This window comes from Apteryx rowi, unplaced genomic scaffold (assembly GCF_003343035.1).
Source record: "Apteryx rowi isolate R43461 unplaced genomic scaffold, aptRow1 scaffold_531, whole genome shotgun sequence".
NCBI lineage: Eukaryota > Metazoa > Chordata > Aves > Apterygiformes > Apterygidae > Apteryx > Apteryx rowi.
Window position 1 is genome coordinate 389,553 of NW_020450796.1, and position 14,015 is coordinate 403,567.

The 14,015-nt window shown below is 41.2% G+C and overlaps 1 protein-coding gene across 1 annotated transcript in view; it reads right to left on the minus strand.

The window, feature by feature from the left end:
• Positions 1-10,150, minus strand: part of ZDHHC1 (zinc finger DHHC-type containing 1) — a 22,048-nt gene extending 11,898 nt beyond the window's left edge. Inside the window, exons 1-5 of the mRNA XM_026080993.1 lie at positions 9,935-10,150; positions 6,873-7,048; positions 6,160-6,261; positions 5,182-5,306; positions 4,482-4,640 (exon numbers count right to left, since the gene is read on the minus strand). Coding sequence (XP_025936778.1) covers positions 4,482-4,640; positions 5,182-5,306; positions 6,160-6,261; positions 6,873-7,048; positions 9,935-10,150 — 778 coding nt within the window. The remainder of the gene's footprint in view (positions 1-4,481; positions 4,641-5,181; positions 5,307-6,159; positions 6,262-6,872; positions 7,049-9,934) is intronic.
• Positions 10,151-14,015: the final 3,865 nt, after the last annotated feature.

Genomic DNA, 14,015 nt, shown 5'->3' on the forward strand with positions numbered 1-14,015 from the left:
AAAAAAAAAAAAAAAAAGCATGAAAAGCATGAAATGCCACTCCCCAATTAATTTACTTCTTGAGAACAGTTCAAATAACTATATGCAATTAAATAGTAACTATAAACATGAAGAGACAGATACTCTAAGACAAAAATACCTTTGTACTGTATATCTAACTATATCCCTTATTGTCTTCATCACAACACTTCCTCATAGTCACATTATTCTTCTAAAGTCTCATATTTTTGGTATATTCTTCTACACTCTAGCAATTTATTCAGCATGTTCCAGAGAGAAGTAAACCCATTATTTATATCTAGTATGTTAAAGATCTGTATTGTACAGAAAGCTCAGAGAGTTGTCAAAAGATATCTAGTGCTAACTGTAGACTCCAGTCTTGGAAATTAACTGTAGTCTTCCAGTCTGGGGAAAATCAAAAAGCTCCAGCAGGTCACGTTGTTCCCTAAAGAAGACAGAGATACCTATGTTCAAAGCAGTGAGCATCAAATGCCTGACTGTGCTGCTGCCAAATCCTAGAGACATCCAAGGTTTATATATGACTGAGTTTATACTCTTAAAGCCCCCACATACAAACACATCTGCTTCCATGCATGACCAAAAGCAGGTCTATACTGACACTTCTGAGCAGCTTGGTTCTTCAAGAGTCCTAAAACTTTATGAGGATCTGAAACTCAGACATTCCTCCCCTAATGAACCTGATAAGTACTTTTAGAGCAAAAAATACAAAAATAGTTGCTGCATTTTTTTTAATGTGCAGCCTGGTTGTTCTTCCTTAAATATAGTGGCATAGTAGTTAAAGCAGATGGCTAGGATATGAGAGAACCAGACTAAAATCCTTGTCATGCTTGAAAACATTTCAACCTGTAATAGCTTACCGCTCAAAACCATGCCCTAAACACAGGACTACTTTGCAGGAAAGTGAGGGAGAGCAGAGGAGAAGGTGCTTCTCCTGTTAGAGCAATAACCTTCTTTTTTATGAATAAAAAAGAATTCCAGATCCATTTGGGCAGGAAGATACAGCATAAAAAGGAGTGTGAGTTTGTAGCTAAGTGATTAGGGGATGCACTTGACAGGGGCAGTAGAGGGTGCTAGTAAATCCTCCTAGAATTGTTTCCGTATGGTTTATTTGAGAAACAGAATATTGCTTCATAAGTAAAGGGCTATATATCATCTTCAGTTTAGAATTCTTTGGTTTCTGAGTACTTACCAGTGCAACTTTTAAAATATTTTAATGGAGTTATTTAGCTAAAAAATACTGCATTTATCTGGCTAGATGACACTGCAACATATAATCATAGCTTGTGAAGAACCACATATCCTTTTCTACACTCTCTATTCAATGTTTTTTTGGTATCTGAGTACCAGCCCCCTCCCTCCAGACTCCTGAGTGCCATGTTTCACTGACTGAATTGAATCTCAGTCAAGACTGGTAATTTTATACACCTGGACCTACTATTTTGAGAACAACCTACTTCCTTTTGAGTGATAGCAGGGAGCAATTAAGAACAGTAGAATAATTCTGACCATTTCACTGTGCTTGTAACAAAGCAAAATTTTAAAACTTTCATAGCTGTATCTTTCTAAGCTATTTTTCATGTGAAACTTAAGGGCAATTCCACTCACAGAGGTCCTATTTTCTTCCTGTTATTTAAATATGAAAATCAGGTTCATGAGAAAAATGCTCATGAACTATAATTATGTTTTAATTGATAACTTGCATTGCTAGTCCCAAAAAGGGTTAGGCAATTCATTTCAACACTGCCTACCTAGAAGCATTCAGAAGAGACTACTGAAAATTACAAGTGTGAAATATGATGAATTTAAAATAGACATATTTTTTCCATCTGAATCCCAGCTGTAATGGTAATACCTGGGTCTTACATAACACACAACATTGGCCTCAGTATGGCAGCATCACTCCTTTTAAGCAAGGACATACACACTGCACTTCTGCACAGCATTGATCACAGCTGGAACCAATTTCAATGGGGTAGTAAACTTTAATGTAATAAATGTTAATAATAATTAAATGTTGTTTCCCTCTAAGTCATAAATATTTAAAATTGGATCCAAAAGAAAACTTAATTTGGATCAAAAATTATTTTGAAAGAGGAAAAAAATCACCACAAAACAAAACAAAAAGTAAAATTGGGATAACACCTGCAAGTTGCAGTTGTGCAAGAGAAAGCATGTCTTTTTTCCAAGGAGGGAGCACCCTCTTGTGGACGTTGCACACAAAGACAGGGTTAAGTACAGCTCACCACTAAATTGGATAATCCTTTCTTTCATCGAAAGGAAGTTTTCCTGGAGTGGCCCCAGCAATTTTAAGCTTTTAGTCTTTCTGCAGTGCTAGACTGACCTTTGAAATCTCCAGGTGTCATCATTAACCTAGCATAGTCAGCTTTCGATTACACAAAGCAGGCAAAATCACAGACTGTGTGACCAAATTGAAGCTATGCTCCAAGAGGCTGTAAAAGGAAACCAACTGTCACTGACTCCATTGACTGTAACATTAACACCAACTGAAGAGCACTCATCCATCAAATGCTACACTCCACAAGTGTAACTATTTTGCTTCTGTAACTGCACTGGTTTGTGCTGACCTAGTTTGTGGTGGCAAATCACTGTTAGCTGACAACATAAAAATTCATCCAAGAATAGTCTGTAACTGGCATTCTCATTCCTCTTCCATCATGTCCCTTATTCTCTAATTTTGGCACCAGTGACAATTGCAAGGGTAAGATCTTTTTTCATCATAACTCATGTAAGGCAGACAAGTAGCATTGGCTTCATTGTAGATGATGGTTGAAAAAACGGTTTTTGATGCCCACCTGCACTTCCAAACATAAATTTCCCTTCTGGATGGAGCAACAAATGTGAGATCTAATGAAGAGCCTTTCTGATAACTTCTTCCTCTGAATTCCATGAATCATTTTGTGCAAATATAGTACAAATTCCATAATGAGATCTTTATCTGCAGGACAGGCCTCCTATTAGAAAATCAGACCTATACTGTCTACACTTACCTAAGGTAAAAGAGAAAAGGATCTCTCACATAATCAAAGTACAGTGAAGAAACTCACAAAAGCCCCTATGAGCCAATCTGAATCTGCCATCACTGGAACTGAGCTGGTATTAACTGGTTCGTCTCACTTGGCCTCTCTTATGCTTTGAGTTCCAAGATAGCATAGTTTAGACACATGAATGCACAGGCCTAACTCGGGCCCAGTCTTGCACATGCACTGCTAAGCCTTCCTGGTACTGCAGTTGTTGGGGATTGGGGGTCTGTAGGACATAGCTGACCTTAGTAGTTTGGGATGAGCACAAACCACATAAGATCCAAACTGGTAGTACAGAGTTGCAAAGAATGTGTGTGCACCTTGCTCACATCATGTGATACTTGAGCTAGTAAGTCCTACTGCACCAAGATGGCTTTATACAGAACCAGCTGGAGTTCGTCTGCAACCCAGATAAATGTGATCCAGATAAGCTTCCTGTAGACTATATATAATTGCGTGCACTCTATATAAAGTGACACACTATTATATTATCAAGAACAATTCCATTAGGAAATTTTATTTATTTCCTCCATCTAGTCTTAAATTCAAGATGCCCTCCCTTAATCTTAAGGACTTACTAGCAACTGTCCAATCTTTATCCAAGTTGTTCTGGAAATGGCTATCAATATGGTTCAGCATGGGAACTCCAAGTTTATCTGGACTCTAAATTTTTCTATGATTTCTGTGATTCAGCCCTGAATGAAGGAAATGGTGTTGATGGCTGGTAATCTCTGTGAAGTTGTGCTGGCTTTCTGATATAACTTCAGGATGCTCCTAGGAAATCTGACTAAGGCAGGAAAAAGTTTTTCACTGGCTTCATTCCACCCTTTTGAAAGACACCAAAGGCCCCTAGACAGCCCTTCAGGCAAATAGATATGTGATTATCCTCAGGTAAAATCAGGAAGACAGGAGACTCGGTAAACTTAGGCCAAATGCATGCTCTGGGATGCAAAAAAATTATTCTTCTGAAATCTACAGGATTAATTTGAATCTTGGAAACAATAAGAACATTTATCTGAGGTCTTACAGACAAGACGAAATGGATTCATCCCAGATCAAGCATTTGTAGAGTGCTTTCTCCCTACTGGATTCTGAACTGTACCTGGCAAAAAAGAAATTTGTGTAAGCTAGAGAAATTCAAAAATAGCATGTAATGCGACTTCTACAAACTGCAGTAAGACAGGACCTCTGGGGAAAATCAAAAGTATAATGCTAAATCCAAAATTTCTACCTCTTCAATATAATTTTGCACAATGTGTGTATATTTATGATGTATTTTTGTGACATCACATGTATGTGACAAATTTGTGTGTATATTCTATGATATTTGTGATATGGGTGAACACACAATGAACAAGGAATGAGTAGAAGCTACAAGAGAATGAAATGGGATGCAGATGACAGGAACAAAATACCTACTAAGATAGATGTGAAAGGTCAAGAGGTGGCCTAGCAGGAACACGGTCATTAGGCTCAGAAGAATAAAAATCCCAGCTGAGACCAAAATGGCAGGTGCCTGAGTCTCAACAGGAGCTGCAGGAAGAAACACAAACCAGACGTCTGTGTGGTTCTTTAGAACTGTAAAAGAAAAACATAATACTGCAATGAAAATTCCAAAATAGCAAGAGTTTGAAGTGAGGTAGCAAGGCACAAAGTTGTGTCAGATGAGGAAAGGAAGCCAGTGCAGTTAGAGAATGAGTACTTAAATCAAAGGAGAAGGCAAGCCAGGGAGCTAAGGGGGAAAAACATACTATGGTAAAGGTATGAAAACAAGAGTAGGAGGCAAGTAGATTGTCCATGTATTAAATATCTCTAACTAAACTTTACAGCTGGTAATATTGTTAACTCAAAAATAGGAGCAGACCCAAAGTTATGCCCTTGAGACCTATAAAACCGGGCATATGCAAGGCCCATAGGAAGTACTTAGTAGGCTCTGGAAGGAAACACATTCAGTCCAGCTAAGCAGAGATATTCTTGTAGAAACACAACACTGAAGAAGGAGTAAGGGAAGAGAATTCCTCCTCAGTGAGAGAGCCCACAGAATCCAATCCCATATACAGCTGGCCCTCAAGATATGCTGGCTGATTCACAAGATGCTCAACTGAAGCACTGCTAGTACCTTCAAACTGCTGGTCTGAGCGAAGCATCATGGGATTAATGAAGAACTCCACAAAGACGTAGAAAGCTACGAGCAGCAGAAGGCCAAGGCCCAGAATGGCAGACAGCACACTATTCAAAAAGAGCCTGCCAAAAAGGTGATAAGTCTGAGTGGCTTCAGTGCAAAATACAAATCTAGCACATTGATCATATCACACATACACATTCAAAATCCCAAACTCTAATAGTAAAGAGACAAAGATATAGACAGCTTTCCCAAATTACTGTGGCACCTTTTTACACTCATAAATACTGGACAACAGTCTTATTTCTGATTTGTTATCCTGAGACTCTAAATTGTAACCCCTTAGAGCTATTGTAGTCAAGTCCAGTAATTCTAGGATAGACAAAGAGCTCCCAGCACAAAAATCTCATGACAGTGCAACGTGCCACCCAGTAGTAACAATTCCCTGCTTTCCTTGAGGTTTTAGTGCAGGAAAATAAGCTGAGCAGCAATCATGAGTGATAGCCTCCATATTCTTTACCTTAGACCCAGGACAGATTAGAATTGCCTATACGCGGCTTTAACTCCTGCCACGTGGCAAGTCTCACAGGAAAGGCAATCTGGATTCAAGTTGTTTGTGAGGCAGGAACAACAGCATAATCATGCTTCAGAAGCATTAAAGACACCCAGTCAACATCTCATAAGCTTTTCCTAATACCAAATAATCAATTATACCAAATAATAGATTATTTTACTTGTGGATGTTCGACTACAAAATTCTAAGTGTAGGGGTTTTATCCCTCCCTTTATTTGAATGTCATAGTCATGCTTGTATCTCCATCTAGTTTCCTCCTGACTGATTTTATTCAGTTGGGATCTGAAAGAAAAGTGGTTTTGTGTGACAGAGTACAGACTGGACTGAAAGGCAGGAGAGTCCTGGGAGGAGAAAGGGGATATTATTTGTGCAACGTTCCTGTCACAATGCCAGGCCCTTACCAGTAATTCCTCTTCCCCACACAGTTGTTGAGCCATTTGCAGTGGTGATCAAAGCCACACACACACTTGTTGCAAGTTCCACAGTGCTTTGACTTGGCACTCCTGCCAAAAAAAGGGTGGTATTAGAGTGGCATTACCAACCTGTTACCATAACTTTCCAGTGAGACAAATACAGAGGGGTACAACAGTAGAGATCCTGGCAGTAGTGAGAAAACCCACTACATCAGGAATGCTTAAACACCCAAAGCTGTTGGCTGTTCTTGGAGCACAATCACAAGCACTGCAAAATTTGCCTTTTCTATGCACTGTGTAATTTCCAATTTGGAGATCATCAGTTTCTTATTCTTTGAAGCCCTTTAGCAATTCTGCAAAGCTTCATCTTAATATCTGCCCTCCAAACTTTTCCAGCTTTCAGATTAGTGTCTAGTCAAATCCAAGCACACACACACAGAAGTTGCATCTTGTTCTTGGATCAAACAACATCCAAACAACACAGAACCACTCAGTACAGTCCTCTCCACACAACATAAGAGTGATTAAAAACAGCCACATACACCATGTCCACATTCAACAATGGACACCTACCCAACTAACTGTCACAGGGTGAAATTTAAATGTCACTACAGAGTTGAGAACTTCAGGGACTCAGATTCTATCTTACAGTCTAATGGTGATGAAGAGAGATTAACAGAAGGAAAAGAGAAGATACTTACACATCTACATCACAGACATGGCAATGACGATTTTCAATGACATGTGCATGCTGATTACGACTGAAGGTGGCCAGAGGCCCCAGATAGTTTTTTTTTCGCACATTGGTATCCGCAGGATCAATGGAGACTGCAGTAAGATGAACGACTAAATGGTAGATAAAACACACTCCTGGGCACTGAAGTACACAGTTAAGGATTGTATGAGCCATTTTATGTCTATATATTTATTCTTAGTACACAAAGCTCACACAGATGAGAAGTACATGGCTTGTCATTAGAAATTACTATATAACTGATTACAGCACATTCATCTGAGCTTCATTAACACTGCCTGCCTCTCTGCAGTAAATATTCTCTGGGTAAACAAAACTAAATCTACAGGAACAACCCTCTTTATTACGTACTTCTCTGCCTCACAGAAATGTGCTTCCTAGCACAGAAGTTTTAGAACTTACCTTTACTTACCAGAATCTGACCCCATGAGCAGACTGTTGGCACAGGTCCACATCTCTTAGGCCATACAGAATCCTTGGAAAGGAACAGCCAGTTAAGGCCATGCACATGCCCCCTCACAAGACTAAATTCCAAAAAAAAAAAAAAAAAAAAGACACATCAAGGAACTGGTACTGCTGAACACCTTGCTTCCTTTTCCTTAGTCAGAATCCCCAGCAAGAACTAATAAAGTAGAATTCTATATAATTTACTGAAAGACACTATCCAGGAGTTGTCATTCTTCCTCTAAAGATTACCTGTTTGGATTCTTACTTCTAACTGCAGTAATAAGTCAGAGGATAAAAACCTCTAGGAGCACTTTTGATCACACATCTGAACTGTCAGTATTTGAAAGGAATACTAAGCAGCAGCCTTACATGTCTGGAATATGACAGTACTCTGGAGTTTGCTTCTCAAGATACTGTAATTTAATAAACATGCATCCAAAAATTAATCTTCCTACTTATTTGTTATACACTCAGTTGTGTACACCATTGATCATACTAAGGTTTATGGAAATCACAGCAGTGTAATTAGGGAAAAAATGAGGTCTTTGAGAGGCCTAGCTGACTGGAGCTTTGATGAACGGGAAGGGATTCACCTTTGACAAAAAAGAAACATTAGTGCTTTATTAACTGATAGTAAAGCTTTGGGATACATTAATCTGTTGAATTAGAACGTGTTTAGATTGAGGTACAAAGATACTCTGTAGATATACTTATGAGGTTTGAACCATGATAACACAAAGGAATTTGGTAAGACAGATGTAAGGCCTGCTGTTGGCTAATGAGATTATTAACAGTAAGTCATGCAAATGTAACTAAACCAATGATAAAGCAACACAAAAAGTATCCCAAATGTATCAAAGGCTACATGGACATACTTAAATCAAATATACAAATTCTATAAGCGCATATCCAAGTAACATATCTTTAGAACTTTCCCTGGGATTGTCTTCAATATTTCTTGGTTATCTGGTTCTGCTAAGGAAGCTGTAAATATGAAAAGCAAAATAGGCTGTTACCAAAGATTTTTCTTGTTTCCAGTTACAGAGCAATGTTAAATTTTCCCCTTGATTTTTGATACAGTAAGACTGACATATCTGGAATAATCTTCATAGGAATTGCCAGAGAAGAACCTAGTAAAAACAACAAGCACTAATGGGACTATTTAATTTCATTCTAATTTGGCCTTTGACAACAGGAAGTCCTGTGTACACCAAAAATGTGTGTGCTATGCATATCAAAAATGTACATGCACAAATTTGCCTTGGCTTTATATGACATTTCATAAGCAAGGTCAGACTTTACAGCTTGAATCTCACTGATTCACTTTTAGTCAATTTTATTTTTACCAGGAAAGATGTTATCAGAGAGATGACAAAAGCAAACAGTTGCTCACACATTCTAGCCCTTCACCAGCTTTGTTAGTACTGAACTGAAATCTCAGGATTCGCCCCCTCCCTCTTCTAGTTTGCCATTCCCTAGACAAGCTGATTGTCCAGGAGTTAGGGCCTGGCTTTGAGGAAGTTCACCCCCTGCTGCAGGTGACAGTACAAGGTGGCACTGACACCATTAGGATTTCTTCCCAGCACAGGACCCCATACTCTGGCACAGCCCCTTCTGGAGACTCACACAATCCCAAACCCTGCCCACACAGCAGTTCTGCTCCACCCCAGAGCCTTAGTGGGGAATGGGATGAATGCAACTGGATGGTGGGAAGAGTAGCACACGGTAGTCCCTCTGCTTCTCGGCTGCAGAAGCAAAAAGAGCACACAGCTTTAGGGAGGTGGGTTGAGGACAAGAGGCAGAAAACAGATGGGCTGGGCCAAGTTAGGCTTTGCTGGGCAGCACACAAGACAAGATGCGTTGATAGTATCAGCACCTAATTTTATTATCTTCTGATAATGCTCATATTTAGAGTAATGATACTTCCATTACATGCATATTATACTGCTGCTTAAGACTTTCTCATGATAGACCTCTTCTCTGATGTTCACACTGCACCACCTTGTCTTTCATTCATAGTCTTTCTACAGAGGACAGGAAAAGGCCTCTGGGAGAAGCTTATCTGCTATCACAAGCAACCACATCTTATAATCATAAGCATACACAGCTACTTTTCAAGACCCATTCAGTCAGCACAGAGAAGTGTGGCTGCCCATCACAGCAAGGATGTTTCAGGAGGGTTTTTTTTAGGATGACTATCCTCAGATCCTGCAGCACAACTGTAGAAGAAGTTTACACAGAAGAATGCTATTAGGAAAAGGAGATACGTAGGCAGGAGTAGACAGTGTAAGAGCTTTGGAGGCAAAGATAGTAACTCTATTAGAGAGTCATGAAGGAGAGAAGTAGAATCTAGTTAGTATTCTACCTAAAGTGGACAGACAAAGAGGATCTCAAAATAAGTGTTTTTAACAGACTGGAGAAGATCAAGATTATGGTTATAGTTCAGAAAAATTTCTGGCTTGACTGCTTTCTCCTATGCTTTCTACACTACCTAACAATTTTTTTAGAAAATTACCATTGATACTTTTTTACAGTTATGTTCTGTTCTGGACCAAAGGATACAATATAGCCAGCGGGCAGCCAGTGGAGGGGCAGAAGAGGAACCAGAATTCCAAAGCCAACCACCGCAAAGAAGAGGTACAACAACCAGGCGATAATCTGGAAGGGATGTGGAGGCCAGCTCCAGCCATTCCTTCGAGCGCGTTGGGCCTGGACCTCAGGAACAGCTTCACCCAAATTCTCTGGAGCTGTCTTATTAGGAGGTTTGCAGATGTTCATCTACAGAAATCAAAAAAGGAGAACAAAAAGGTATGTGATATAGAAATACTGTGACTGAGCCCTGTTTCTGGAGACATACTCCTAGCAGCCGGACTGAAAGTTAGAGAAACCAGGACAGAGCATCTGATGAGAGACTTTTCTCTGCAAAGGGGATTTGCGATCTATAGTAACAAAAGGGGAGAACAATCATGCACTCTAAAAGCAAGTGCTGCCATCTGCATGAAACGACAATACCACAGATTTTCAGTTAAGGGAAACTTGTAGGTTTTGCCACTCTTTTAACAGATCTAGACCTAAGGCAAGTAAAAAGAGCAAAGGGGATATTTTGGTGGCAGTCTGGAGATCGAGTACAATCTGTTCTGTTTTGGGGATGTGTTCATTTCAGAAAGCTGTTATGGATAATGGCAGAGCAAATGCTTTCACCTGTCTCACATATGCCATATTTTTCTTTTAGCTAGTGACCAGAAAAGAACTGTAGTGAAAGCAGGGAGCCTCATTGGAGCACGTGCTCTGGAATTGCAACCTTAGCACTACACAACATCCAAGAAAACAAAGACTCCTTTGTCAGCAGCAAAGGAAGTGGAAAGACTAGAAACTAAAAAAAGCGAATTGATAATTTAATGACAAAAAGGGGAAAAGAAGCAGGAATTATTCTACAACACAACTATAAAACAAATTGTCTGTAGCAGAACAAGACAGAAAGCTACATATGCAGGACACCCATGCAGGAAGCAGCTAAACTATTCAGCTGTTCTACAATGTCTGGACTCTTGGCATGAGAAAGCAAGATTTAACTGCGAAGATGAGTTACAAAACATAACCTGAAAAGTTCTTGATGGTTATGATTCCTCATTGCACAACAGCTACAAGCTCAGAAGCTATTTCTCCTTTTTTCAATGTGTGTTGGATTGTGTCCTGGCTTGCAACTGAGCCAGGATGAGCTTTTAAGAAAACCTGCCTTGGGAGAGAAATATGGTCAGTACTCCATTCTCTGGGACAACAGAGAGTTGGGATGCTCTGCTTCATGGAAGACTCAGGTACAACTCAGGTGCAACTAAGGAGTACAATACAGGCAGCAGATCAGGGATGGCATTGCAGAACTGGCAATAAGAAGCCCTGTTGGACCTGAGCTAACCTGAGGTATCTCTGCACCACGCTCACAGATTCACAGTTCACAGAATTACAAAATAGTTGGGGTTGGAAGGGAACTCTAAAGATCATCTGGTCCAACACTTCTGCTCAAGCAGGGTCACCTACAGCATCTTGCCCAGGACTATGTCCAGTTGGGGTTTGATGGAGGACAGAAACCATCATATCTCCAAGGATGGAGACTCCACAACCTCTCTGGGCAACCTGGTCCAGTGTTCAACCACCCTCACAGGGAAAAAGTGTTTTCTTGTGTTCAAGTGGAATTTCCTGACTTCCAGTTTGTGTCCATTACCTCATGTCTTATCACTGGGCACCACTGAGAAGAGTCTCGTCCCATCCCTTTATACCCTTCATTCAGATATTTATACACATTGATAAGATCCCCCTGAGCCTTCTCTTCTCCAGGCTAAACGCTCCCAGCTCTATCAGCTTCTCCTCACATGAGAGATGCTACAGTCCCTTACTTGCAGCCCTTCCAGGGACTTGCTCCAAAAGGTCCATGTCTTTCTTGTACTGTGAATGCAGAACTGGACACTACTCCAGATGTGGCCTCACCAGTGCTGAGTATGGGGGAAGGATCACCTCCCTTGACCTGCTGGCAACACTCTTTTTAATGCAGCCCAGGATACCATTGGCCTTCTTTGCCATGAGGTCCATGGTCAGCCTGGTGTCCACCAGGACCCCCAGCTCCTTCTCTGCAAAGCTGCTCTCCAGCTGGCCAGCCCACAGCCTGTATTGGTGCATGGGGTTACTCCACCCCAGGCACAGGGCTTTGCACTTCCCTTTGCTGAGCTTCAGAAGGGTCCTCTCCCTGCCCATTTCTCCAGTCTGTCAAGGTCCCTCTGAATAGCAGCACAACCGCCTGGTGTATCAGCCACTCCTCCCAGTTTTGTGGCATCTGCAACCTTGCTGAGGGTGCATTCGCTCCCATCATCCAGGTCATTAATGACGATGTTAAACAGTATTGGTCCCAACATCAACCCCTGGGGGACACCACTAGTGACTGGCCTCCAGATGTACTTGGTGGTGCTGATCACAACCCTCTGAGACTGACAATTCAGCCAGTTTTCAATCCACCTCACAGACCAATTATCTAGCCCACATTTCATCAGCTTGTCTGTGAGGATGTAATGGGAGACAGTGTCAAAAGCCTTACTAAAGTTGAGATAAACAACATTTACTGTTCTCCCCTCATCCACCAAGCCAGTCACCTCATAACAGAAGGCCATCAGGTTGGTTAACTGCAATTTCCCCTTTGTAAATCCATACTGACTACTTGCAGTCACCTTCTTGTCCTTCATTAGTAACTAAATGTTTCATTAGTAACTAAAGAGGAAGTTAAATAACACTTCAACTAGTCTAATTAACTTGTACACCAGTGTACTGAAAGAAAAAGAGGAGGAGATCTCTAGTTCACTCATGGTATTTTTGATAAAGTTTCCTATACCAGAAAAATTCCAAAGGCATGGAAGACAGCAAATGTGCCAATGTGCTGAATGGACAAGCAGAATGATTCAGATCTTGATACACCGATTATCCTGTATCGGCCACAGGCAAAGGATTTTTCTCTTTTGGGGTTGACTGATAGAGAAGTAGAAGGTAAGAATATAAAAGAATATTATTTATGCTCAGCACAGTCTGATACACAAGCAATTTGAAATAAAATCCTAACTCCAGTCCTTGAAGAAATTAGCAGTATCTGCTTACATTCATTCATAGTTCAGATTGGTACATGGCCATTGGCTCATCAGTAATGAGAAATCATTATTAATAAAATAATTTGACACTTTTCTCCTTAGGTTTTTGAAAACTTGTTTGCACATACTTATTGCTTCTGGGCCCACGCAGAATCTGGAATTCTTGTTTTGTTGCATGACTATTTTGTAATACCAGATTTTTTTAATGTTATGTCATTTAATGCCATAACTTTTTTGTACAATTATACAGACAGGATTTTTTTATGCAGCGATCTGTCACTAAAGCTACTGTAAGCTACCTCCTAGCCAAACTATTCTTAAGATTACAAGCATCCCACAGAAGCTTTTTTTTTGTGACAAAAACTTTCAGGAAACCCAGACGAAAGCAGTGTGTAATACTTTGTCCAGTTTCAAAGCAGTAGTATAGGCAGTTCCTCATGGCTTTCCCTTGTAACCCCAAGGGTTCCTTTGTAATTTCTCTAAAGATACTGATGAAAAATAAAGATATGTGAACTGGCTCCAGAATACAGGATCTCCCCTTGCCAGCTGAGTGCCCTAACCCCTAAGCGATGGGTATGTGCCCTCAAGCCTCTGTCTTGCATTCCTTTCCACACAGCTGTAGAAAACATTGCATATAAAAAGCAGCGGACAAAGTCATGATTGGGGCTTACTTCTGGACTGATGTGACACCACCACGGGGGGGGGGGGGGGGTCACCTATCTCATGCTGCTGATTAGCAGGGGGGGCTTAGCCGAGAAACGGAGCGTTAACAGGTTATAGCCTCTCCGGACGTTCGGTCCTCAAACGCTGCTCAGCGGGGGGCGCACGCCGAGCACGAAGGAGCAGAGCCGCGAAGGGCAGGCAGCAGGCGGCAAGGCGAGACGGGCGAGACGCCCCCCACGCGCGCCGCGCTGAGGCCCGGCCGGGCCCGGGGGCGCAGGCAGGCGGCCGGGAAGAGCCCTGCCCCGGCGCCGGCGAAGGGCCGGCGCAGGCAGCGGGACGAGCAGCCATGCGCCTCT